General features: G+C 48.7%; 1 protein-coding gene across 2 annotated transcripts in view; it reads left to right on the top strand.

Annotated features, from left to right (window-relative positions):
- The window catches only part of SLC22A23 (solute carrier family 22 member 23), a 168,280-nt gene that overhangs the window by 97,658 nt on the left and 44,249 nt on the right, over positions 1–26,373 (top strand). For both annotated transcript variants that reach the window (XM_046006002.1, XM_046006003.1), the window contains exon 4: positions 23,531–23,699. In XM_046006002.1, coding sequence (XP_045861958.1) covers positions 23,531–23,699 — 169 coding nt within the window. The remainder of the gene's footprint in view (positions 1–23,530; positions 23,700–26,373) is intronic.

Genomic DNA, 26,373 nt, shown 5'->3' with positions numbered 1-26,373 from the left:
AGTTACTTACGTTAATATGCTTCAAGTCTGAAATCGGTTCTTCCAAGATGTGCTGTCCATTTCTACCTCTAGAAGAAGGATCTTTATGAATCATTCTCTGCATTCAATTTAGTTTCACTTGAACCTTCCACAAAACCCCCAACATTCTAGAATTGATCTTAGTTGTCCAGGAAACTCGGAACCCCTGCTGTCTGGCTCCACAGCCCGGGATCTTAACCACGCGGTTGTGTTGAACACCACTGCTTATATGCTTATATACTTTGAACTTCCAGTAGAGCGTTTATTGGATTCATTAAAGGGGTTCAGTGGGGGCTTCTGTATCTGTTGTGTTTTTTTTTCTTATCCTCACTGAAAGCAAGGGGGGAGAGGGAAGATGGCAAATGGAAAAATTTGACCAAGCCCAAATACTGGTCACCCACATGTTTTCTATTATTTCTTACACTTTTTCACTATACAATTGATCCTTGAACAACACAGGTCTGAATTGTATCAATCCATTTATACGGGTTTTTTTTTTTTTTTCAGTAGATACGGTGCATTACCATAAATGCATTTTCTCTTCCTTATGATGTCTTTAATAATGTTTTTTTCTCTCTCCTACTTTATTGTAAGAAGCCAGTATATAAAACATATAAATTACAACATGTGTTATGTTACCAGTCAACAGTGAGTAAGCTATTGGTAGTTAAGTTTGGAGGGGAAGTCAAAAGTTGTATGTAGGTTTTCAACTGTGGGGGCAGTTCCCCTAAACCCCTCACTATTCAAGGATCAACTGTACTTGAAATATTTCCTGATTTAAAAAAAAATTGAGTTCAGTTTTGACCTCCTTTGTATTTACATTTTATTGAGAATGTTTGCAAAGTGTCTTTATTTTGACACTTTGACATCTGAATTTAGCTCAGTGCTTTCCAGTAGAACACTTGGAATGTGACCAGTGTCCAGTAGTTAATTTTAATTAATTTAAGTTTAAATTTAAATAGCCATATGTGGTCGCCATATTGGACAGGTACAATTCTGAAAGAAAGAAACTGTGAAACCAGGATAGTCCTTCAATGATATCAGACACTGGTCTATATAGTCTAATTGGTGTATCATTCTTCAGGGGAAAAAATCCTCTTAAAATACTGTAGGAATTAATGAACCACATCTAAAATTTACAGAAGGAAATAATATCTTTAATATTCACAGAATATAACTTCCTTCCTGTGCCGTCTTGTAAATCTGCATGTCCTTTTCCAAATGGAACCTCTTCCTCCCTTCTGTGTAAGAGCTGCTCCCTGGCAGGTACTAGGGTTTGACAATGATTAGCTCTTCACTAGGTTTAACTACATCCTAGTCCCTGAGGCCATGCATCAGTGTCATTAGGTTTGGAAGCAGATGGACAATTCAAGAGCAACCTATGGTCCTTAGACATTTGGCTGGTTGCCAAGTGTGTAATGATGTTTCTGCAAACACTGGATAGAGCCTTTGTTGATAAGTGTAGTTTATTAAGGGCTGGTCTCGTTAAGAGTCATGGTGATAAATTGTGCTAGTCTTATTGGAAAGAGATGACTAAAAGGATGCTAGTGTGTTCAGAGGGTGGGGTTGTTTGCTTTGTTCTTAAAGGATAAATATGGTGTTTAAAACAGAAAGGTCTGAATTCAAGTCCTGGATATCATAAACCATATGCCTGAAGCCTGTTTGACAGCTGGCTTCTTGGGGGTGCCCTGTAACGTGGGAATAACTCTTGTTTACCTGACAAGAATGTAGTTGGCAATAAATGCAGTGATGTCGGTGGCGGTGTTTGCTATTGAAGGGTCCAGGAGGATTATTTTGTGATGAAGGCGTCTGAGAATGTACAGATGCAGGAAGAGGTCTTCTGTGTACTCCCAGACAGCCTAAAAGCAGATCCTTCCTGAAGAACTCATAAATCCTCCTTTAAGAGAAGCTTCTCGTAACAGAGGGAAAGAGTGACTCCTGTCACCCACGATGAGAAATTGCTCAGACAGACTTGATTAAAACAAACCTTGCCTTCCAGTACTTTCATTCATCTATTTTGCAATCATTTCCCACCATTTGTCATTCCTTAAAATCCTAACTTCCCGTGTTAAGATGCTATATAATCCCTAAATTCTAACCACTTCCCTGAGCTGCCTTCTTTATGAGTCCTTGCATACACACCTTCACCAATAAGCTTTGTCTTTTCTCTTGCTAATCTGTCTATTGTCAGTCTAGTTTGGGGTCTGCAAATTAAATTAAATCTAAGAGGATATGGAAAAAGTTTTCCTCCCCAACATTAACAAGTGACAGACAGCGTTCCTTGTACAATGGTGATTTGGGGTAAATAGAAAATCCAGCAATTTTGCTGACACTTGATGACAAAAGTTCTCAGGCTTTAATGTGCATCAGAATTTCTTGGACCCCCTGTTCAACTCTGGCCTCTGGGTCTCCACCCTGAAAGTGTCTTGGTTCTGTAGATCTGGGCATAGGGCCCCAGGGGAGTCTGATACAGAGGGTTAAGGGAACCAACCACACTTTGAGAAGCACTGCTGTCAGGGACCTCTGTGTAGGGGAAGGGTCAGAAAGCATAGTGGATGACCCAGGGAGGTTCACATGCACAGTGTCTGGGCTGTCCTTCATTCTGCATTTCAATCCTAATTTTAGTATTTGGTTGCCTAAATGAAATGAGATATTCTTTTTAGTTTTGCGTTACCTCAATTTGCTAGTTGCTGTTAAAGAACAACAGTTCAACTGTATAAATTTTAAAGATCTTACTGGCCTTATTAAGTGATTCGTGATGCAGGCAGCATTATTTCACCTAGCAAGTAGGGGAAGCTCCTAGGAGGTGTACAAAATGAAGGGTTTTAGAGGAAGGCAGGCAGGACAGGGAGGTGATTAGAAAAACAAATGAGGGCTTGTTTCAGGCAAGGTCACCTTCCTTTGGGGGGAAGAGCAGGGGGTTTTATTAGAAGATTACTTCATCTTCCTTTGGGGGATGGAGAGGGCCCTTGTGGCAGATGACCTGATTGGTGTTGACCAGAAAATTCCTGACTGACTGGTGGAGAACTGCATTCCTGGGGGAGGCTGAAACAGCACGCAGATTAGGTATTAAACCCCAGTTTGGTGACTTGGTCTGGCAAAAGTGACTCCATTTTGGGCCTATGATTTTCTTTTTAACACTACACAAAGACTTTCTGAAAGGGTTGAATTATGTTAAGGAGGCATATATCCTTAAAATATCAAGCTGTAACGGGTTTGAGTTGAAATTCGGGGTTCCACTGTAGCCGAGGCACAGGGGTGCAGGACCACCTGGCTCCAGGGGCCCAAACAGACCAGGTCCAGCCACTCACCCCTGACAAAATCCACAGGCAGAGAGACTAGGGGTGGTGAAGCAAGAAAGGAATATATTTATGAGTGAGAGAGAAGCAGAGGGAGAGGATCAAGCAGACTCCCTGCTGAGCAGAGATCTCTATGTGGGGCTCGATCCCAGGACCCTGAGATCATGACCTGACTCAAAGGCAGGTGCTTAACCGGCTGAGCCCCCCAGGTGTCCCCTTCCAGGTTGCATAAGGAGAATGAGGGACAGAGGTCAGGGAGTACCTGCTGGTGGACGGTGAAGATCAGGTCATTACTGTCTTGTGGTCACTTGTGGGGATCCCGCTGGCTCCATATTGTCCTTGTTGCTGGAAGAGGTAGTTTTGGCTCTCACAGGGGACGCTGTGCCTGCAGGGTCTTCCCCCTGAGATCAGAGAGAGCTGGAAAGAAGAACTTAATCAGGAAGCACAGACTGAGGTCAAAATACAGCTTAAAACAGTGACTAAAAATAAGTTTTCACTCGGGCACACCTGGAATTTAAACAATACTATTTACCTAGAAGAATAAAAGGCTAGCGTAGGAGTTATTAAACTTAGATTATCTTCCTAACTCTGCTAGGCAGATTGCTTCCTCTCTCCACGAATCCAAATCCCTTTCATCCCTTGGGCCCTAGGAGCTGTTTATGAAATGACAGAAATACATGGAGATTGGTTACATGGCTTAAAAAACAACAACAAAAAAACAAAACAAAAACAATTAAAAAAAACTTTTAACTTTTCTCTTTAAAGACTTTACATCAATTATTTATTTTGCATAAAGCACATCACTCTGATTTCAATGCGGTTTTTTTCCCAAGCCCCACATGGGCCGGGGCTGGGAGGATCCCCCCCCCCCCCCCCGCCCTTTGTGCTTGGCGCCCTCTGTCCCACCCCCGGCCCGCAGGGAAGCTCTGGTCATACACAGAGATGATAAATGAATTGTTCATTTGGGTTCCGCTCTTTGCCTCCTTCTCTTCTGTCAACTTTGTCAAGGCAGCCCGGGGTGAATGCGAAGGGCTGGCTGCCCGTTTACCCCCATGCGTCTGGGGTTATTTTGTGTGACAGACTTTACATCTGAATGTCGCCTGGCACCACAGAAATGATGAACCAGTGACTGCTGCATCCCATCCAAAGTGCAGGCATGGAGTGGCTTTTTCTGTGTTTTTATGTTCTGGACCAAAGAGACGGGGAGAGAGAACAAAACCAACGCACTTAGAAGTTTGCCAGTGAGGTCTGACCTCGCTAACCCTGAGCTTCATGTGCCCTCAAGACTTGCCTTGGCACCTGCCCCCTGCACCCTAGAAAAGGCGGGCTTTGGGAATAAAATCTTCTGAACAACAGAAACGACACACCGCTGTGGCATAACTCTTCTAAACTTTAAATCCTTCGGATTTACTATTTTCCTCTCCACTTGGCACGAGGGAATGCGTTCTGGGAGCCGGGTCAGCCTGGGGAGCGCGTCTCTTTTCCTAGTACTGTGTATTCTGAACATTCTTCCCTCAGAACCAGGAGCTCGAAGGAGCCATATAATCCCTGACTTCCCAGCGGGCCATTTGTAATAGTATAAAATGATGGGAAGGCATCATTGTGTGCAGAATGTGACGTTGATGACCGTGGGCACATGGAACGTAAACGAGGGGCTTCTGACCCCTCTGCTTCCTTCCTAGAGAAGGAATGCAGTGTGAAAACACTACTCTTTCAGACATAAATACTCTAGACCCACATTCCTTCCATTCTCCGAATGTGAATGTGTCCTCTCCAAATGGCTGTCCGTCCAAATCCGCAGATACCTGAGGGAGATATCCCTGCTCTGCCGTCTTCTGCTCATTCTGGGGCTGTGCTTTCCCCGTCAGCCCCATCTGTCTTCCATAAGAATCGCTCTGTTGGGGCGCCTGGGTGGCTCAGTGGGTTGGGGCCTCTGCCTTCGGCTCAAGTCATGATCCCAGGGTTCTGGGATCGAGCCCTGCATCGGGCTCTCTGCTCTGCGGACAGCCTGCTTCCTCCTCTCTCTCTGCCTGCCTCTCTGCCTACTTGTGATCTCTGTCTGTCAAATAAATAAATAAAATCTTAAAAAAAAAAAAAAAGGTGGTTCCCCCTGCTATCCTCTCTCAGAGCAACATACACTTAAAAAAAAAAAAAAAAAAAGAATCGCTCTGTTGCTCTGTAAATTTGCTACGGCCGTTATCTCATCCTTTTTCACAGGGGACCTTAGAAATCTTTTTATCCGCCACCCCCCCCCCATTACTCAGTAGATCATTCAGCAAGGCCTTTCTACTGTGGTTAGAAATCCAGTCATTTTGGAAGTTGCCATTCTTATGCAAAACGTCCCCAAGTTTTGCAAGAGTTAGAAACTTCTACAAAAGTTCTTTTATATCAGGGTTACCTGGAACTAATGGGGCATTTGGTCACAGCCTCTGTTACCGTGGTGAACAGGCCCCTTCACCGGCCCACAGTTGGACTGCGTCCCTGAATTACACTGATGGGCCGTTTCAAGAGAGCAGAGCAGACAGTCCAGGCGTGGTACAGCGTATCATCATCTTCTTTCATTCTTGCTCCAGTTCCTGCAGATGGTACTCATGATCCTTTCGTAAGAGAGACACGTGAATGTTAAGTACCTTGCTTAATGAAACTGTTTTTGTAGGAGAGCCGGTGGGAAAGCAGAAGGAAGGTGGATTCTTGTGGATACAGTCATGTTTAATCCCATACTTCTGCACCGGGAGCCTGGCCTGTGGGCAGCTACTCTGAGGCAGAATGAGTTGGAAAACTGAGGCTCTGACCCCAGGAGAGATGGGGTCAGGGCTGGGAACTGGGATGCACCTGGGGAGTGGGCAAGAAACAGAAGGCCTCATAGGGAAGCTTGGCACACTCTTTGAAGACAGATCATCATCTGTCTCCATCAAAGGCCTGTGCGCATAGGGCCGGGTTATTGGATTGGGGAGAGGGTGAGGAGGTGGGGGAAGCCTACCGGTTTTATTTTTAATCAGAATTGGTGGAGCGTTTTAAGGGATGCAAAACTCTGATTGGCCGGCAGGAAGCCAGCGTGGATTTTAATTGTGGTGGGATGATGAGCCACAAAGCCATCCTGTCTGCTGAGAATGGCTGCCCTCTCCTTTGATCCTACCATTCCGTGTCCTCTCCCCAGCCCACCACCTGGTACCACCACCACATCTCTTAGATTTCAGCTTAGGAATTCATGTCCTCTATTAAGCCCTCTTGGAGCACCCCCCAACCCTCCTCCCAAAGCCCCTTCCTTGGTATCTCTCTTGCTTCTTATTCTCCATCTCAGCATTCTTGATGGAATAGTGTTCTGGGCTGGGAAGAGCCAACGTTCTCAGACAAAGGGAACAAATCCAAAAATCTACATCTTCTTGCATAACTGAACACTCTTAAGTTTGCACAGACTTTTCTTTCTCAAACAACATTGTTCCTTTTTGATAATAACTACCAAAAATTATCACAATTATAACATGTGATGTAACTATAGGGGAGGAAAGATCTTTTTCCTCTGCCCTCTTAGGTTCAGTATCTGGGGCCATGTAAGTTAAATTCACAAAAGGCATGCAAATTTTATTTGATGTTAACATTTTAAGTTTCACGTACACAAGTCTCACAGAGACGAAAGCAAAAACCCAAAGAAGGGGTAGCCTTCTCCGTTAGCTCTGAGAGCTTATATATAATTATAACAAAAAATGATAATCTATGGAGAGATTGCCTGCAGAAGGCAAAGGGGTCAGACTCCTAGCGTTGGTAGATTGTGGAGATGTCATTCCATGCGGGACGTAATGGGAGATCAGGCTCTTTCAGAGATCTGTGTGATGAGGACTCAAGTTGGTGCCATCTCCAGCTCTAAGAGTTATCTCCTTTCCTCTTCCTGGGACAAGAGGGGGACAAAGGAAAATGTATTGCCTGGCCTTTAGGCAGAAAGGAGGGCAGAGAGACTTTTCCTGTATCCACTGTGTCTCAGCTGCTTTCAACTCCATACAGTCCTACCACCAAAGTGGTGCATCCTGGTGTGCATGGTCCCATCTCCAACCTTCCTTTTACAGATGAGAAAACTTAGTCCCCAGGGGAGTACTTGCCAGGCACCAAGCCCATACCGACACGGGGCCTCGCTGGGCCTGTCTCCCACACTGGCTGTCTACACCCTTTGTAGACCCTGTGCACATCAGCATGCAGGGAATCCGGACTCTCCTGTACCTCCCCAGCTGGGCTGCACAGACACCTGGGCTTCAAATCTGCCTCTTCCCTTTACCAGCTGTGGGTGTATGAGCCAGTGCGGTCACTCTGCTGAGCCTCACTCAAGAACATTAACACCTACCTAAGAGGGGGTCACGCAGATGCCATGCACACAAGATGTATATGGAGAACCCCGCCCTGCTGTGCGTGAACCTGGGTGCATTACTGAGCCTGTCCAAGCCTGTTCATACCATCTGTGCAACACAGACCCAATAGTTTCCCTGCAAGAATAAGAAGAAAAGAAGAGGGCACCTGGGTGGCTCAGTCAGTTAAGCGTCTGCCTTCAGTTCCGTTCATGATCTGGGTCCTGGGACCGAGCCCTGCTTGGGCTCCCTGCTCAGTGGGGAGCCTGCTTCTCCCTCTCCCTTTGTTGCTCCCCCTGCTTGTGTTCTCCCCCTCTCTCTCTCCCTCAAGTAAAATAAATACAATCTCGAAGAAGAAGAGAAATTAAAAATGCCATGCACAATGACAGGCACACACAAGCCCTATGTAAATGGTAAATGCCATCCCCCCCCCCCCCACCACAGCAGCTCAGTAAATGCTCTCCCTTAGGCAGCAGATGCCACTGGGAGCCCTAGCAGGAGTGGGAGTGACTGGAGATCTTCTCTAACAAAAGGCCTGCAAGCTTTGATGCTGTAGAGTGGCTTTGAGGAGCTCATTGTGTCAGCGTTTGGTGCAGAGAGCCCTCAGAGGCTCCATTCATGACCGATCCTCATGCCCTCACATCACCGTGCTGCATAAAACCTCCTGTCCTTTCTTAATTAACCGGATTCTCTGGCTCCTGTGGAAAACTGTGCCTCTCTTAATTTCTGTTGTTTGAATTCAGCTCACATTCATGGAGCATCTGGTAGGTGCTGAGCACAATGCTAGACATTAAGAAGGACGCGGAGAGGTGCACGTCTGGTTTTCATTCTCAAGGAGCTCAGGGTTGCAGTGGGGGAGGCGGAGTAAGAGGTTCCAGAATGCACTTGCTGAGCATCCAGGGATCCGGAAGGAGGAGGTTGCATCTGGCTGGGCCGTCTGGGAGCTGACAAAGGAAGGTGCAGGGACAGCTGGGCCTTAATGGGTGGGAAGGGATTTGAGCAGACAGAGGCAGAGGGGAGGGGTGGAGCGAGGCGGAGCGAGGCAGGGAGGCACAGTGTAATACTTGGAGTGTTCTCCTGGGCACTGCACATTGAGTTATGTGAGAAGAGCCCAAAGTAAGGGTGAATGGCCAGAAAGGTAAAATCAGAGAGAACCGTCACCGGCATGCTCGGAATTTGGACGTGACTTGGCATTTTTGGCAACAGTGAAACATAGCAGAGCTGTGCATTAGGGTCAGTAATCTGTCTGTGGGGTCAGGCGAGTTAAGGGGAAAACCTTCTTGCAAAGCTATGGTAACAGCCTGGATAAGAGATGTCACGGGCGGGAGAGGAAACACACCACAGAGACTCTGTCTTCTGCCTCCAGCCTCCTGGAGAGGATGATCAGGAAGACGTTCTGGAAACATCTGCTAACTGCCAGGCTGGGGGACACACACCCCTCAGTGTGTGTGCTTTCCGGGGCTTCCAGCAGCCACCTCTAGGATGCAGCAGAGAAATACTTGACTGTGGAGCTCCCCCAGGGTCCAGATTTGTGTCCCCTACATTATAAACTCTACATCCTGTGCCTGGAGGGACAGACGGATGGAGCCCCCCAGGAAAGACAAGCACCTGACTTCCGGCAGAGAAGGTCACACTCCGCATTGTAAAGGCGAGACACCTGATCGGGTTTGAGAGGCTGAAGGGATGCCTCAAGGGCACACTGCTGTCCATGGGGTCACAGTAGGGCCTGGCCCGATGGCGTGAACTCCAGTCCCGTGGTGGAGGAGTTTGGCAAACATGTGGGGGACTTAAGCCGAGGAGTGTTCTGTTACTTGACGCTTATGAATGTGTTACTCAGCGGCTATACTGAGCCCACGTTGTGCTCGCCGCAGGGCATGGGTGTGGTGAACGCAGGGTGACCTTGGGAGTTCCCTAGATGGCACTTGAGAGCTGCGCCCTCTGAGGCTTTGTTCCCACTTGGGACGAGAGGCTTTGCCACAGAGGAGGCATTGTCTCCCAATTTCCAGAGCAGGACTTGGCTGAGAACTAGTGTTCTGTGTGTCAAATTCCTCATCTCCCCACCCTCACCCCATGGACGGGAAATCTAAGGTCAAGCACCAAGTAAAACAAACTCTTGTCAGAAACAAGATGGCCCCGGGGCAAGATGGCGCTGGATCTTAAACCATCTGAGAATCTCCCGCTCACTCCATTACACTTGGAGTGGGAGGAAAATCACTTAGAGTCCGTCTGGCCAGTATATCCCCTCACCAGAGATCTATTTCTTGAAAATCCCTTCCCAGTTGTTGGCCTGATCTGACCCTTTGTTTAGTTGGGAGATGCTGTTAGTTTGAATATGGCACAAAGGGGTTTTCCAATTTGGTAGCGGAGGAGAGAGCTAATTTTAACTGACATATGTCACATCAAGTTTGATTTTTGTTTTTATCGTCATCTCCATTTAAAAATAAACCAGGAGCAGGTGCCTGGGTGGCTCAGTGGGTTAAAGACTCTGCCTTCGGCTCAGGTCATGATCCCAGGGTCCTGGGATCGAGTCCCGCATCGGGCTCTCTGCTCAGAAGGGAGCCTGCTTTTCTCTCTCTCTCTTTCTCTCTCTCTCTGCCTACTTGTGATCTCTGTCAAATAAATAAATAAAATCTTTTTTAAAAATAAATAAATGAAAATAAATAAACAAACCAGGAGCAATCCAAGTGACCTGTATTCTCCGGAGTCCGTGTCGTAAAGCCCAGGGACCCCCAGGCTTGGAATTCGTGCTTGCTTCTGCTACTACCAACTCACTCCATGACCTTACTTTCCCCTTGAATAAAATGAGCAGGTTGGGTGAGGTTCAGTGGCTGCAGGCGGGCAAGTGTGTGGCCAGACCCTGACCCTCTGCATGTTTTGTGTGACCAGACAGTGTTGTATTTTCTAATTGAACTTAAAGGCCTTTAAACTGGGCAAGCACCTGCTGATTTGTCGCAGGCCCCGCCCCTCGGGCAGGTCAGTTTCACACGTCTCTTATCTGCCTGGCATTTGACTCCACCGAAACCCGGTGGGTGTTCTCTGAGTTTCCTTTCATCTGAAATAGACGGAGAGTTGAATTTCTTTGCAACCCCAGGTCTTTCGTGCCCCTGTCTGCCTTGCCGTTTGGGCCTTGGAGAAACTATTTTCTTCAGTGGGGGGAAAAATCCCATGTCTGATGATAGGAGGAAAAAAAGCAAGCATGCAGTCACTCCAAGGCCAATAGGCCAACAGGTGTTATGAGCTGAAAAGTAGCTTTGTTATGTTTTATTGTTAATATGCTAATGCCGCAAAGGGAGAGTTGATCATGGGATCTCAGGCTTAAGGTGTCTAAAACTCTGCCTACAGTGTTCAGTGCAATGATTTTCAAAGTGTGGTCCCTGAACCCACATCATCTGGGAACTAGTTATAAGTGCAGATTCTGGGACCCTGCCCCCAGACCCCCTTGACTCCAAATCCCCAGGCATGGGGCCCAGAAGGCTGTGTGCTGTCGCCTTGAAAATGGAATGTTACCATAGGACATGGTATCATATGATATCATGATACCCCTCAGAGGTTGATAGGAAATGATGAAATGATCCAATATTTGTCAAGGGCACTGCAGCGGTTCTGAAAGTTGACAATCCTCAGACTCCGGTGCAGGCTTGGTTAACACAGCTTGCCGGACTCGACCCCAGATTCTGATTTGATCTGGGTCTGGCGAAGGGCCCTAAAATTTCTGTTTCCATTATGGTCCCAGGGGATGCTTATGTTGCCGGTCTGGGTCCACACTTGAGAACCAGAGTTCTAGGAAGAGTGTGAGAGAAATCCTCAGGGAGAACTCGGGGCATGAGATGGGGTGAGGATTGCTATCCAGCCTAGACTGAGATCCCCTAGTGGAGTGACCTTTGGACAGAGACCTGAAGGGAGGGAGGAGAGAGCCATGTGACTGGACAGGGTTCCAGGCACAGGGGACAGCCAGGAAGTGCAGCAATGAGGCCAGTGTAGCCAGAGTGATGTGAAGGAGGAGGTGAGTGGCAGATGATGAGGTCTGGGGGGTGCGGCTGGGGTGGAGATCACACGAGGTTTACTGGAGTAATTACGGAAGGCTTTGCTTTGCTCTGAGTACTGTGGGAGGGTGACATGATGTGTGAAATTGTCCATCACCTGGAGCAATCATGATTATACACCGCTGCCTCTTCCAAATTAACTAAGTCCTTTGCAAAATAATTCAAGGTGAAAAAATGAATGATGGAATTAGAAAACCAAATCACCATTTTGTACCCCCTAATAAAGTAACTGACATGGGTATTGATCATCAGAGGATGGCAAAACCAGTAGCAGGAATGTTAGTGGATGATTCCGGGACAGGAGACTGAGATGCCCCCACTGGACTGGTTGATTGATCTTTACATCATTGGAAGCCGGTGCACCTCGTGGGGGAGGCGACAGGAAGTGCAGACCTACCAATGAACCCTTCTTCCGTAACCATTGGACTTGAGTCCAACCAGATCCTTAGGTCTAGCTTCCAGTTCAGGTTATGAAGGAACTGTGGGAAGGTAATCCCATAAGACCAGAACCCTTCTGGTTTCTTCACCAGGTCAGTGTCATGGGGGAGGAGGAGATGGCAAGGGGCTTCTCTAGCTTGAAAGAAACCTAAGGGATGTGCAGCATATTGACGTGATTTTTTAAAGTACAACCAGATGGAGACTTTTTTGAGGTAATTGAATAATTTGAATATGGACTGGATATGAAACAATATTAAAGAATTATTGATTTTTTAGATGTGATGACAGTATTGTCTTTACATAAGAAAATGTCCTTTTGAAAAAGAACAATCCATACATTAGTGCTGAGAAGTAAAATGACAGTATTTCAAGCATTTGATTTAAAATATTATAGGAAAGAGAGAAAAGAAGCAGAAGAACCAAGAGAAGCAAAACACTGATCATTGTTGGCCCTACCAGGTAGTATATGAGGATTGAATACACTCTTCTCTCTTTAATATGCAAACTTGCAAAAGTTAGGGTTTTTATTATTATTATTATTATTATTAAAGTACAAATACAAGAGAAGATGGGAAGGTGAGAAAATAAAAAAAAAAAGGAAAGCCCTGTTTAGAAAGACTTAAGTTACTAATAATTCTTCCCGAATTAGGAAAATTATTCCAAAGAGTGAAATGCATTCACTGTTGCTACATATTACAAGTAATGATACTATGAACTCACATTGTGATACATTCTATTTACCATAAACCCAGCCCCAAAGTTCTTGATCCCTTGCCAGTCTCATAAAATAATGACAATATAGGCAATGATGATGATGAGAAATAAATATTGGGTAATCTCTGCCCTCAGACATTTGGGGAGCTAAGTGCATGCCGCTGGAAGTCAGAGCTGGAACTAATTTAGGACTGTTCTTTTTGGCCGCACCTGCTGTTTCAGATCGCAAAGCCTGGGAGTCTTCCTTTGGCTCAAGTGCATAATCTAATAATGCAAACAGAATTAATCAGTAAGTGTGATCTTGATCCGTAGCGTGGACAGAACTGGAGAAAATGAAGTTTGAGGATTGTTACTTTGGAACTGGCAACTGGAAAACCTGGACAGTAACTTTTGAAGTGTGTACTATGCACTCTGCATCTTTGTTTGGGTGTTCACTGAGCTTGAAAAGGAGCCGTAGATCTGAACTGCAAGGATTACTGTGGACTTGAGGCCATTTGGGCGTTTGAAGTCATTTCTCGTCTTGGATTTTTCTTCTTATTAAATACCAGGAGACCAAAAAAAAAAAAAAAAGGCAGTATTAATTTAAATTCTTAAGCATGTCCTACTGAACATCAGTCGCTGGTTTTTAAACAGGGTTTCTGAGCAGAAACATTATGGAGCATTTAAATCCCCATTCCTCCTTTTGAGGAATTGTAATGTTATTTTTTTTAATGTAAATTAGTAGAAATAATTTATTTTTTGGAAAGGAAACAACTTTATGGTTCATATTGGGTAACTGGGCTTTACGGTTGACATGTCCGCAAATTTTGATCAGCCTGTGACTGTGTGGATCACGTTGAGCTCACATGTAAGACTAGTTTCTGTGGATTACCAACTGATCTCAGCTGCTATAACTCCAATCGATCCCACTGTAGGAATCTAAGAAAGGAAGAACATAGGTAAAGCGAGTGATCTAGACAGGAAGAATGCATTATGCAGCTTTTTTTTTTTTAATTTTTTTTTAAAGATTTTATTTATTTATTTGACAGAGACCACAAGTAGGCAGAGAGGCAGGCAGAGAGAGAAGAGGAAGCAGGCTCCCCGCTGAGCAGAGAGCCCAATGCCAGGCTCTATCCCAGGACCCTGAGATCATGACCTGAGCTGAAGGCAGAGGCTTTAATCCACTGAGCCACCCAGGTACCCCCATTATGCAGCTTTTCATCTGACAGACATCTGAGCCCCTGCTGTGTGCCAGGCACTATCCTAGGCTCTGAGGAAGGGTGATGAGTGAAAGCATAGAAGCCTTGGTCTCCATGGAGCTTAGATTCTGGCAGGAACAGAGTCCGTACCCACCAGGGGCTCTGTTTGAAGACAGCTCCTGCCTGAGAATCGGGAAGGGGCCAGGTGGGGGGAGTCTCTGGCTTCAACTCCCACCTCGTTCCTTCCTTAGCTCTGTGATCTTGGACGAGTCACTTAATTACTCTGAGCTGCAGGGTCCTCTTGCATAAAATGAGTATGAAAAACAACCCTTACATCATGGAGTCGCTGTGCAGATGAAGTGAGTTTCATGTGTGAAAAGTGCCTCCCAGAGCGCTTGGCCCACAGTGCGTGGGAGTGGTGACTCAGGCCAGCAGTGGAGACATTATAATAGGTTACTCAGCTGGTCATTAATTCAGTATTTCTACATTTGAGCTTTAAATGCCTATTCCACGTGTCTGGAAGACACTGGAATGTGATTCGTAAGAAATATCTCCGTGGCTGTGTTTTCTAATTTTCTCTTTTTCTAAATAGAGGCAACAGCCTTTCAGACTCTTCTGACCATTCCTTTCTGTTGGCAGGTCCTAAATGAGGAGGAAAAGGGAGTTTTCCACGGGGAAGGGAAGATTCAGAGCTGTTCTGATAATAGCAACCTTTCATAGTCATACCCTTGAATGCTATTTGAGTCGACATGACTGGCAATTTCGGGCCCTCTTGCTATAATAAGGAATTCCACAATCACATGCCCAGAGGTCTGTTTTTCAGGATCCTGGGGGCCCTGTGGTCTCAGCCGGGGCCATAATTATTGAGTGGCACATTCACTTACAGGCCCAGCTGGTCGAGTGACCGGAAGGAGGGCGAGTGGCCTGAGGAGGGGAGAGGCTCGCAGGTGTCAGGAGGCAGGAGGCCCGTGAGGTCTGAAGGGAGTTCTCCTCCTTGCTGGGAAGGGAGAGAGGGGGCACCCACAGGGGTTCCGGGGCCGCTGGGAGGGGCATCTGGTGGCATCCTGGTGGGCAGCAGCAACCTCAAGGCTGAGCTGGGGCAGGCTGGAGGGAGTCCCAGCCCGAATGAGGCAGGTGGTGTTGCCAACGCAGGTCTCCCACGGGAGGTGGGAGGAAAGCAGGTGCTCCTCCCAGGGGCGGTTTTGCGCTGTTGAGCTGTTTGACTGATAATAGAGAAGGGCTGCCAGAGGACGGGAGAGTGGGCTTCCGGTGTAAGGACCTAGAGTTTGTGCAGGTGGTCTCGTGAGTGGCTTGTGTTCTTGCACCGGGCCCCGCTGGCCTCTCTGTGGGCTTCCCCCTTGCATGGCGGCCCGTCAACCCTGTGTTGCTGGCGGTCTCATTTCCCAGGCATCCCAGGAATCACATTTAATTTTGGTATTTTAAACACAGTGTTGGGGAGAGGCTGTCCTTTCCTGAGTGAGTCTTGCCTCTCTCTGCCCGGCGCTCTGACGGCTCACCCTGTGTGGACAGGTGTCCTGGGTCCAGTCAGGGTGAGCCGGGGCCGTGCAGCTGGGGAAGCTGTGAGAGCCGGCTGCTCCCGTGAAGTAGGGTGTACAATCGAAGTGTGCCAAACCCGTTAGAAGGAGCATGTGCTTTTATTTTAATTTAAAGATTTTATTTATCTGAGAGAGCAAACAAGCATGAGTAGGGAGAAGAGGCAGAGGGAGACGGGAAAGCAGGCTCCCTGCTGGGCAGGGAGACCCATGCGGGGCTCGATCCCAGGACACTGTGACCATGACCTGAGCTGAAGGCAGACACTTAACCCACTGAACCACCCAGGCGCCCCAGAGTGTGTGCTTTTATACACCTACAGGCCTATTTCTCCTCACTGCAGCCCTCTCTGCTTCCTTCCTTGGAATCTACTGTATCGATTAGTGGGAGGAAGAGGCAGGCCTGGGCATGGGCTTCATGGCTAGCATGAAGCTCCGCAAGGGGGACCTGAGAGGCAGGACGAGAGGGACAGCTGGCGTCTCACAACCTCGGCTTGGTGAAGGCCCTTCCCACAAGAGACTCTTCTTTCCAGGTAGCCTTGTCAGCTTCCCCTGGCTCGCAGAGGCTGTTGAGAAATAAGAATCCTATCCTACGGGACTTGTACGTCATACCACATGGTTTGGGTCCATTCTGACCAAGTTTTGCCTAAAACACAGGGTAGTTTAGGTCCCTTGTGGAAGAACTGGATTCACTGGAGTTAGTGTCTTGGCGACACGCGCCCACGCAGAGCCTTGCGGAAGCGGCCTGAGGTCTGCAAGGACAACAGCAAATGGGAAGCCTTCCACAGCAGCTAGACATGCTGCGTGGGCACAGTTACTATGTCCTTCACAGAGGACAGGACAGGAGTGTAAAGAGGGTGAGCAGCTTCACCTGCCCTGGAAGAGGCAGGGGAGGAATTTCACCGCACTGTCCCCCATCCCGGGCCTCGACCGAGCTCCCTGTGCAGGGCGCATTTCCTCGTCCTCTTGTGTCAGTGCGGTCAGCCGACTCCATATGTCCCTTCCCTGCTGGCCAGCTCAGATCCAGAAAAATCCCATAGGCTCACATCAGAAAAGCTGGGAGCATTTAGCAATCCCAAGAAAATACAGACTTCCATGGCAGACACAGTTTTGAGACAGATATTGTAAGAAAGGATACGGCTGTGTTTTATTCACTTAGATGTTCTAGAAGGGTGGGACATGTCTTTTTAAGCCTGGTTCCAAAGTGGGTTTTTTTTTTTGTTTCTTAAACAATCATAATTCCCAAATCCAGTGCATAGTGAGGTAAGTGTGCTGGGGGAGCTGGAAAGGTGGGAAGAGACTGTTTCCTGCCAGCAAATCCCTCAGACGCCAGCGCACAGATGAGCTCGTCTGAGGCCAGCACATAGCTTTGCCTCTCACCTAGCGTTCCTTGCCTGGAATCTTCTCAACACACTGAGCCACACGCCACACGCCCCCAAGGGGGCCCTGAGCAGGAGGTCAGGTCTTTGTCCTGCTGACCGCCTTACCCAGTACTGAGTGCGCGGATCCTGGGAGACTCTGCTCCACCTGAACAGGGTGTTTCGTTTCTAATTAAACTGTATGAGCGGTTTCTAAAGTTATTATTTGGTGTTGCATACCAGCTGACCTGTAGGCTTTTATTTTTTTTATTTTTTTAGATTTTATTTATTTATTTGAGAGAGAGAGAGCATGAGAGGGGAGACAGAGAGAGAAGTGGACTCCCCACCGAGCTGGGAGCCAGAGGCAGGACTCGATCCCGGGAGTCCGGGATCATGACCTGAGCTGAAGGCAGTGGCTTAACCAATGGAGCCACCTAGGCACCCTAAACTGTAGGCTTTTAAATCCCATCAGGCTGAATGTGATGACATATTTATGCATGAACGAGAAGGTGGAAACTTTGGTTTCTGCCAAAGGAGGGGATTGCATATGTTGAGGTTCTTGATGGACGTTCGGGGGCGTTTTCTAGAAGAACTTCACTCTGTAGCTATCACCTGACATCTAGGCTCTGCCTGTAGTGTCTCTTGATTAGCCAGGTTCCCCCAGAGGCGTCCTGGAACCAGCCCGTGGGGTTTGTAGCAGCCACACTGGGGAGCTTCCAGTTCAGAGGTCCCAGGGGAGCTGGATTCAAGGATTGGAACCACCTGGACCCACCCTCGAGGCCCTGCACCCTTATAAAACATTCAGACCCTGTGGCTGGTTTCAGCTACTTCTGCTCTGAAGCAATCATTCTGAGTGGTGCTGTTTGAAGTTTGACGCACCTGCATGTAAAGCCTCTTGTGGGCTCTTGTGGGTTTGTGGAATGTGGAATGTCCAAGCTAAATGGGCCCTTAGCGAGATGTTTGTTCCCTCTGCACACTGACCCTCAACTTCCTGGTGGGAAGGCGGTCAGCAGGACGAAGCATCTTCTCCCTGGCCTCTTGCTCCTAAAACGAAGATAAAAGCCATCGTGGTGTTTCCTTCTTAGTGCAGAATTGATGAAATCCTCTCGGAACTCTGAGGGTTAATTCTTAGGCTTTGCCCACGCCCCCAACTCTAAAACTTTCCTCTGCCTGGCCTGTCTCTGATGGAGGGTGCCCACGCTGCGTGCCCTGGCCTGTCCCCAGTGCCCCTTTGTCATCCAGCCCGGGGAACCCATCTAAGGGCCATCTATGTGCTTAACCGGGAGAGTAGAATGATGACGCCGCCTTCACAGGCTTTGGTTCAGATGAGGCCGGGGAGGCAGATTCAGGATGGCCTGGAAGGGGAGACAGGGTACGGGATGTCCGTCCATACCGGTGGCACTGTGGGAAGCCAGGTGGCCGGCTGGGGCCACAGCTTCAGAGCCAGGGCCTCACGGGGGGACCCTGCACGACCTCATGTGAGCATAGGAAGCCCGACCTCTGTATCGAGGCTCGCCTAGAGAAACAGAAGCAGCGGAGATGCGCAGGAAGAGATGTTCCTCAAGGAATAGGCTTACAGAGTCGAGGGAGCAGGTTAGGCAGATTGAAACGCAGAGGGCAGGCTGGCAGGAAGGACGGGCTGGCACTCGGGCGCAGGGTGAAGCTGCCGTCCACAGGCGGGATGTTCTCTTTTTCCCTCAGGGAGGCCTCAGCTCTCTTTTGTAAGGCCTTGCTACCGATTGAGTCAGGCTCGCCAAGATCATCTAGGATAATCGCCCTTACTTGAAGTCAACTGACTCTGGGCTTTAAGAGCAACACGTGGATTACTGTTGATTGGCTCCCTGAGAGCCTAGTCTAGGCACGCTGACCCATCACGGTGACCCGCACACCCTCCTTCCGTGGAGCAGCTGTGGGCCGGTTAACGCGCCCCACACTGTGATGACCCAGTTCCCCTTGGGTCTTTGTCCTCCATCACCTGGAACAGCTCACCTGGCCAGCACGCTTCTTGTCCTCCAGGAAATTTGTAAGGATCTGAAAGCTTCTGAAAAACGAATCTCAGCAGAGTTACAGCCCCTGAAAAGATCTCCCGCCCCAACACCAGGTTCCGACAGACGTCGCAGAGCGGCGTGGGGCTGCCCGTGTACCCGGCGTACTCAGAAGGCGGTGGCTGTCCCCGCTTGCCCTTCCGCAGGCCCAGTGCCTCCGCCGAGGCATCATTCCATGCTCTTTGACTCTCGTAACGTTCTGTAGTTCCTCTGCTTACCGTGCACGTCTATCAGGCTGGGAAGAGTAGCTTTTCAGCCTTCTCCATTAGGGCATTAAGGGAAAAATCATTTAAGAGTAGTGATTTCTGATGTGGTTTTCTTGGATTCCCTTGGTTCTGTTTTTTAAATTTTTTTTATTGATGGATTGTTGCTAGGCCTGAGAGAATCTCCAAGAAAGAAAATATATGGCAAAGAAAGAGTGTAGAGTGTCATTGTAGGTTCTCTTGTTCAGACTTTTCGAACAAAACTCATTCCTACCCTGAATCCATTCATTCATTTATATATATATATATTTTCTCACTTATATATTTTTTAAAGGAATCTCTACACCCAATGTGGAGCTCGAACTCACAACCCAGAGATGAAGGGTCACATGCTGTACAGGCTGAGCCAGCGGGCACCCTTCAGTCCTACCCTGAAATTCACCAGATCAGGTGAATAATAAAGAGGTCAAATGAGACCAAAGAGTGACTTGGCAATAATTGTATCATTATATATGGTAATAACCCATATTATTACTTCAAAAAGCCAACATATCACATTTTTCTATATGCAGCCACTCTGTTTATTTAATGCTCACAATAGCCCATTTTACAGATGACAAAACTGAGGCACAGAACTCACAGATGACCAAACCAAGGTCACAAGCTTATAAGTGCTGGGGACAGAGTCAACCACAGGCCGTTTGGCGCCAGAATCCAGGCTTGTCACATTTGAATCTACAATGCCTCACCTAAGATGATGTGTGTGTTTGTGTGTGTGTGTGAGAGAGAGAGAGAGAGACACTTAATTGTTGAGAGACACTTAATTGTTTTTCATAAGGAAGGGGAGTAGTCACTGCCTGTGAGTGAAAACCTGCTGAGATAACTTTAGGGCAGGCCTCCCACGAAAGTGGCTGTGAGGAGTGCTGTACAGAGCACACCTCCCGGGCGGCCCCCAGTGCTACTGACCAGCCGGCTGCGCAGAGCTATGGATGCCTGCCTGGGGTGGCCTGTTCTCCGTGATCCTCAGGTCCTGAGGAGGCGGTGCCTCTGGGGACATCGTTCCCTGCTGTGGCCAGGTTTCCCTGCCGTGGCCAGGTTTCCCTGCCTTTCAAGATTTTATTCATTTATTTGTCAGAGAGACGAAGAAAGAGTACAAGCAGGGGGAGTGACAGGGAGAGAGAGAAGCAGACTCCCTGCTGAGCAAGGGGCCCGACGCAGGACTCGATCCCAGGCCCCTGGGATCATGACGCGAGCCAAAGGCAGACACTTAACCATTGAGCCACCCAGGCATCCCTCCTGTCTTTCAAGACCAAGGCCAGTGGCCTTGACCTCGTGGCTGTAGGCATCTCCAGGGTGTGTGAACCCCTTGCCAAGTGCTCCTGTTCACACAGCCCAGGAGCAGGCTCTTTGTGGGTGGAAACCATCTACCTGCCGTCCCTGTCCCCCGCTACCGGATGCCAGGACTCAAGGCTTTAATGCGCTGCTGTATTTCTTCCTCTCTTCCACTTCAGGAAAACTGATTTCTCATCATCCAAAAGGAACATGTGATTAATGGCAAGCCTAAAGTGCCTGCGGTTCTTTGATAATTGCTTTTTTTTTTAAAACATCTTTATAGCCACCTTCAGAACATAGTGGATTTTGGGCAGTTTGGAAGGGATTTCTGGTGAGTCCAGGCAGAAAGGTCATTATATGCAAGCGTCATACCTGTGTCCTTCCATCGGCTCGCTGTGTTTTTCCATCGCCCCAGCAGGAATGCTATGATACATGGATCAGCTAGAGGGCTCCATTTTTCTACCTGGCGAAACAAAGTAAAATCTCCACTAACATTTCTTGCAAAAGTGGGAGTGGAGAGCTCAAGAAATGATGTTACTTATTCAGTTCTCAGGGATTGTGTCTGGGAGGCGAAAACGTTTTTTGCGCTGCAGTGGGGGTAACCACTGGGGGAAGTACCATGAGCCTGTGCCTTGCAATGGGTCACCCGGGGATCTTGCTAAAATGCAGAAGCTGATTCTGGAGGTCCGAGTGGAAACTGAGATCCTGCATCTCTAAAAAGCTCTCAGGTGAGGCAGAAACTTCAACACCTCACAAGGCATTAGAGAAGCCCTCCACCCACCTGTGGGAGAGGGACGCGAGAACCCTGCGAGAGAGAAACTATGACAGTTAATCACTGTCATGTCGACAGGAACGCTGACATATGTCACGGGGGGGCGTGGTCAGAAGTCAGACAGCAGAATCATTTGCTCATCAAGGGATGACTTTCCTTTGGCCTCCACAAACCCACACCCTCGTTGGGGAAGTTGCCTTGGGATCCTACGTGTGACAATACGGAGCACAGACTAGCGCGTGGGATGAGACGTCCTGAAGGGGGTCTGTAGTAGAGCTGTGGTAGTTGCGGATGGTCTCACACTTACACAGAATCAGAGAGAGAGGCAGGGAAAGCAAACCCAGGCTGCAAGCCGTGCCCGCTGCACCCGCCAGCCCGCTGACATGGCATCCCTCTGGCTCTGTGTAAAGCTTAACCTGGGTGGCCCAGGGCTACATTTCCTCTTCTGAGACCAGCCTGAGCTGAGCCCCGAGTTACAAACTCACCCTGGCTTGTACCCATTGATGGTTTCCGTGACGCCTCTACCGATTGTGCCTACTAAGTGGAAGCACCTGCGCTGGTTGGTCTTTTCTGTAAAGACCCTGACCCGTTATTTTTAAGAGCAGAAATGCCAGATCTGGAGTGAATACCCACGTCCCACTAGGAAGCGATCCTTTGAATGAATCCAGCCTGTGCTTTTTGAAAGGAACGGTGTCGCAGTAAATGGCCAGGAGAGGGCTGCTTCATCCTGTTTTCTTAGTTAAATGGCAAAACGTCCTTCATAAGCTATAGGCCAGCGAGGCCGGCTTTCTCTCCCACTTGCCCATCGCCGTGATGATCATCTGTGTGTTTATGGCCAAGTAGCAGTAAGTTCTGGTGACCATAGTATTCTTTCCGTAGAGTGGAGCTGGTGCGGAGATCGGCTAGCCTGGGGCCCTGCCCTTGTTAGGCCTGATTCTGTCCGTATGGCCAAGTGTAATGTGTCTGTGTTCCCCTCCAACCTGCTCCCTCCGTACTGCCTTTCCTATGAGAAAACAGCAGCCCATCGGCTACAGTCACGATCTTCGGTCTCTGGAAACAGGCATAAAAAGTACTCTCTCCCAAGGGTCTCTCTTCTTTTTGAGAAGGTCATTTTTTTAACTCTACTTCTTCTATTTTTTTAAAGCAAGCTTCCGGGAATACTGCATGTTATAGAAGATAACTAGCAAACAAACCGACATGCCCCGTAGGGGGGAAAATGTATCAAACTCAGCGTAGGTTCTAGAGTGGAAGACCTTGATGATGGGAATTCACATTCTGGGTCTGTACTGGCTGGTGCTCGGATGCTACAGCTGAAGGTTTTGTGACTGTCTCAAGTCTTTTTTTACTCAAGGTCAAATTAAGAGCATAGATTCTTGCCAGCAAGGGGGACCATGGTGTCCCTCCTTTTGGGAGACATTTATGGAAGGCAGAGAGCTGTGCTGTCTTGAAGCTCTGAACATGAATTGGACTTGCCTCTGCCAGAAGAGCTGTCTATCTCACGGGAACAGAGAAGGGGTCGTGCGACACCCCTTGTCACAGTAGGCTGCAGAATTCCAGCAGAGAGGAGAAGCTTACTACATAGTCCAAATCTGCCTTATGGATTGTTTTTTTGGGGGGGGGGGTTGTTTTGTCTTGTTCAAATAGATTAACCGCCATGCCACTTGGTCTGTCTTGGTCTCACAATGCAGAGAGATTGCCTGGAACTCAGAGTTGCAAAGGAGCCCGGGACTAGAAGGAGGGAGGGCGCAGGTGGTGGGAGTGAGCAGATGGACGTTCCGGGTGTGCTGTCCAGAGGTGGAGGGGGTCCCCTAACACAGCATCGTCCCAGGAGGGAATGGCAGCAGGTGGGCACGAGAGGGATCCCGCCCTCCAGCAAGCTCGGTAGCACCGCGAGAGCAGAGAAGGTGGGATTGTGCCGTGTGCACACCACCCCACACACGAAGCAGCGTTTCCTGGTTCCTGGGCTTGGCGACTGTGAATTACAATGTTCTTTTGCCGCTCACTCGCTCCGTGACCTTGAGCAACCATCTCTCCCTTCCCAGTTCAGGCCCCAACTCATCCAGCTGTAAAAACAAGGATCTCAACATTGATGGACAGCATAGAGCTCTCGTGGCGGCCAGCAAATTTACAATTCAATTTTACAGTGCTTGGTTGTTTGAGAAGGTTCACTGACCCCGGTGCCCCCGGGGCTCCTCTGGGCTACAGGGCACAGCACTCATGTCTCTCTTGTCCCTTCTGTGTTCCAGGCATAGAGCTGTGCCCCCCTGGAAAACGGTTCATGATCACAATGGTGGCGAGCTTCGTGGCCATGGCGGGGCAGTTCCTCATGCCCGGGCTGGCCGTCCTGTGCCGAGACTGGCAGGTCCTCCAGGCCCTCATCATCTGTCCCTTCCTGCTCATGCTGCTCTATTGGTCGTGAGTATCCTCCCCGCGGGCTTCACCACCTGCTGCTTCTGCCAACGCTTTCTGAAGGGTGCATCCCTGGGGGAGGAGAAGAGGGACACAAACGACTGGGGGCCCGCAGTCTGCCGGCTTCTGGTTTGTTGTTCCAGCTTGCATTTCTTTTTGGTGAGGGCATTTTCCCCTTTTATAAAATCTCACCTTTTAAACCTGGTATCCTGGGAAATGTTGAAACACACACAAAAATGGGCAAGAGAGAGTGGAGTGAGTCCCCGAGTGCACTTTCTCCCGCTCCAAGAACCTACCCTCCATCAGTCTGGACAGAGGCCTGCTTGCTGGGGTACTTTGATAGGATTCTTGTGGATAGATTTGCAAAAGGAGGATTCTTGTGTTGGGAGGGAGAACTGCAGAGACATTCAAGGAGTGATTTAGGAAAGCCCTCTTATCTCCTCTAGATTAGGGATGGGCAGAGACCAGAGTCCGTGGACCAAATCTGGTTGCCATCTGTTTTGGTTAAAAAAAAAAAAAAAAAGGTCATTGGAGCACAGTCATGCCCACATGATTACACGTGTCATCTCGGGCTGTTTTCATGCCACAATGGCAGAGTTGAGGAGGGTACAACAGTCTCGTTGGCCTGCCAAGCCCAATATTTACTCTCTGGTCCGTTCCGGGAAGTTATCCACCCCTGCTCCTGATGAGTCCACTAGGCCTTTGAGAACCATGTGTAACTTAAGCTTTTGGCTGGCTGACGGCGGGGAAAAAAACAACTGAACACACTAGGTTGGGAGGTATGACCTGGCAGCTCGATTTTTTTTTTCTTTAAACTCCCCAGAGGATTGATGCTTAGCCAAGGTTGAAAAACCCCACTCTTGGACAGAGATGTTTAGGGGGAAAAAATGAATGTTGGGACTTTTTTTTTTTTAATAAATTACTCTTTTTCTTTCTTTCCCTGCCCCTCCCCACCCCAACACTCCCTTCACGTGTGAGTACGAGACCCTGTCATGTAGAGAATACATGTGTCACCATGTTGCGCTTACTTGGTCACTAAGGAAAACCCAGTTTCTGGCAAGAAGTTTGTGTCCCAGCTGTAAGTGTTCACTGGAGCAGGGAAGGCTCCTTAATTGGGCTTCCTTTTCTGCAGTGCCAGGGACAGGAAGAAAGCCCCTACCTGTGAGCTTCCTGGTGCTGGGCGCCAGCCCCACCGTGTAGGAGGACCTCCAGCAGAGAAACCACAGTGAGGGAGGGAACAGGTGCATTTTCCTCCAGAGCTGGCTCATGCTGACTGCGTCAGAAGGACCTGGGCAGCCACAGCAGGGAGCTAGCAATAAGGGATGAAGAAAGGCCACCTGCTGGGGAGCCGCTGGTCAGGGACAGCTGCCCAAACTGTGCACTGCTCCCCTTCTGGGCTCCTCTCCCCCCAACACTCACCTGCAGCCTTGCCTGCCAGCTGGGCCGGGACATCACCCCCTCCCACAGGAGCCATGCATATTTCAGGACCTCCTGCTCCCTCCAGCAGGGTGTTAAGAAGTGAAGAATGAAATTGTTTCCCAAAGCAGGACAGAGTGGATAGGTCTTCCTTCTATCTTCTAGGCAAGTCCTTCCTGTTCCTTCCTTTGCTGTACCTAGACCGGGGCCTTGCTTGTTTTGGAATTCAAGGGCACTTAGTTATTGAACAAATGCTGATACCATGTTCATGTCGCACACGTTACAAGCCCTGTACAAATAGTAGGTTATCCAGGCTTCGTATGCATCACCCCACTGTACAGATGACAAAACTGAGGTCACCCAGCTGGCCCTGGAACCCAGGCCACTCTGACCACACGCAGTGCTGTCTCCTGCCTTCCCTGAGCTTCTGTCTCTTGTCTCTGACCACTGGGGGCCCTGGCCCTGGGAGGGAGCACTGTTGCCCCAGAGGATCCTCTGTGAGGTCTGGCATCCTCCCACCCACCTCCTCTCACTGCAGTGCCCAGGGGCCCCCGGGGCTGTCTGCTGGCCCCTTGGGGTGGGGAGTGCCGGAGGCCTGGAAAGGGGATGGGCACAGCCTCCTGGAGGCTCAGGCTCCTATAAGAGCTAGGCTTTGAGTCTCCACCAGGTGCTGTCCCACCTGCGCCAGGTAGGAGGACTCCTGGCAGGAAGCAACGGCAGGGAAGGCTTTGGATTAGGTCTGAGGGACTGACCTACATGGTAAAGGACTGGGGTTCCTGTTGATCTTATTGTATTTGTTTACTTAAATTTAAAAAGCGTATCAGGGTATAGTGGAGGGTAAGACATTCATTTCTTTAAATAATACTATAAAACCTAAGAAAAAACATTCTTTGAAACTCACAAGTGTAAAAACAAAATTTTCTAGTGAAAAGGGCATCCAGGGTACCGTGACAAGTAAAACATGCACGCAGACCAGCAGGTGGACGAAGGTTCTAAGTCACTGATGCCACATGGTCGCAGCTCTGGGACCGCAGTCCGGGGTAGACCAGCGCTTCCCAAATATGGTATCTTAACTGTGATCATTGTCATCATCCTTTTGTATTGATAGTATTTTCTAAGGTGCTTGGCACAAGTCTGACCACCAACAAGTGCTCGTAAATGTGAGCTGCTTTACAGCGATGATCCAGGGTGTAATGGGGGGCAGGTCCAAGAAATCAGTGCTGAGAGACGCAGCCCACCTTTACCTCTCGCCTTGAAAGCCTCC

The sequence above is a fragment of the Meles meles genome, chromosome 5, assembly GCF_922984935.1.
Source record: "Meles meles chromosome 5, mMelMel3.1 paternal haplotype, whole genome shotgun sequence".
NCBI lineage: Eukaryota > Metazoa > Chordata > Mammalia > Carnivora > Mustelidae > Meles > Meles meles.
Note: the sequence above shows the minus strand (reverse complement) of the source record. Positions and strands in the feature narration are given on the sequence as shown.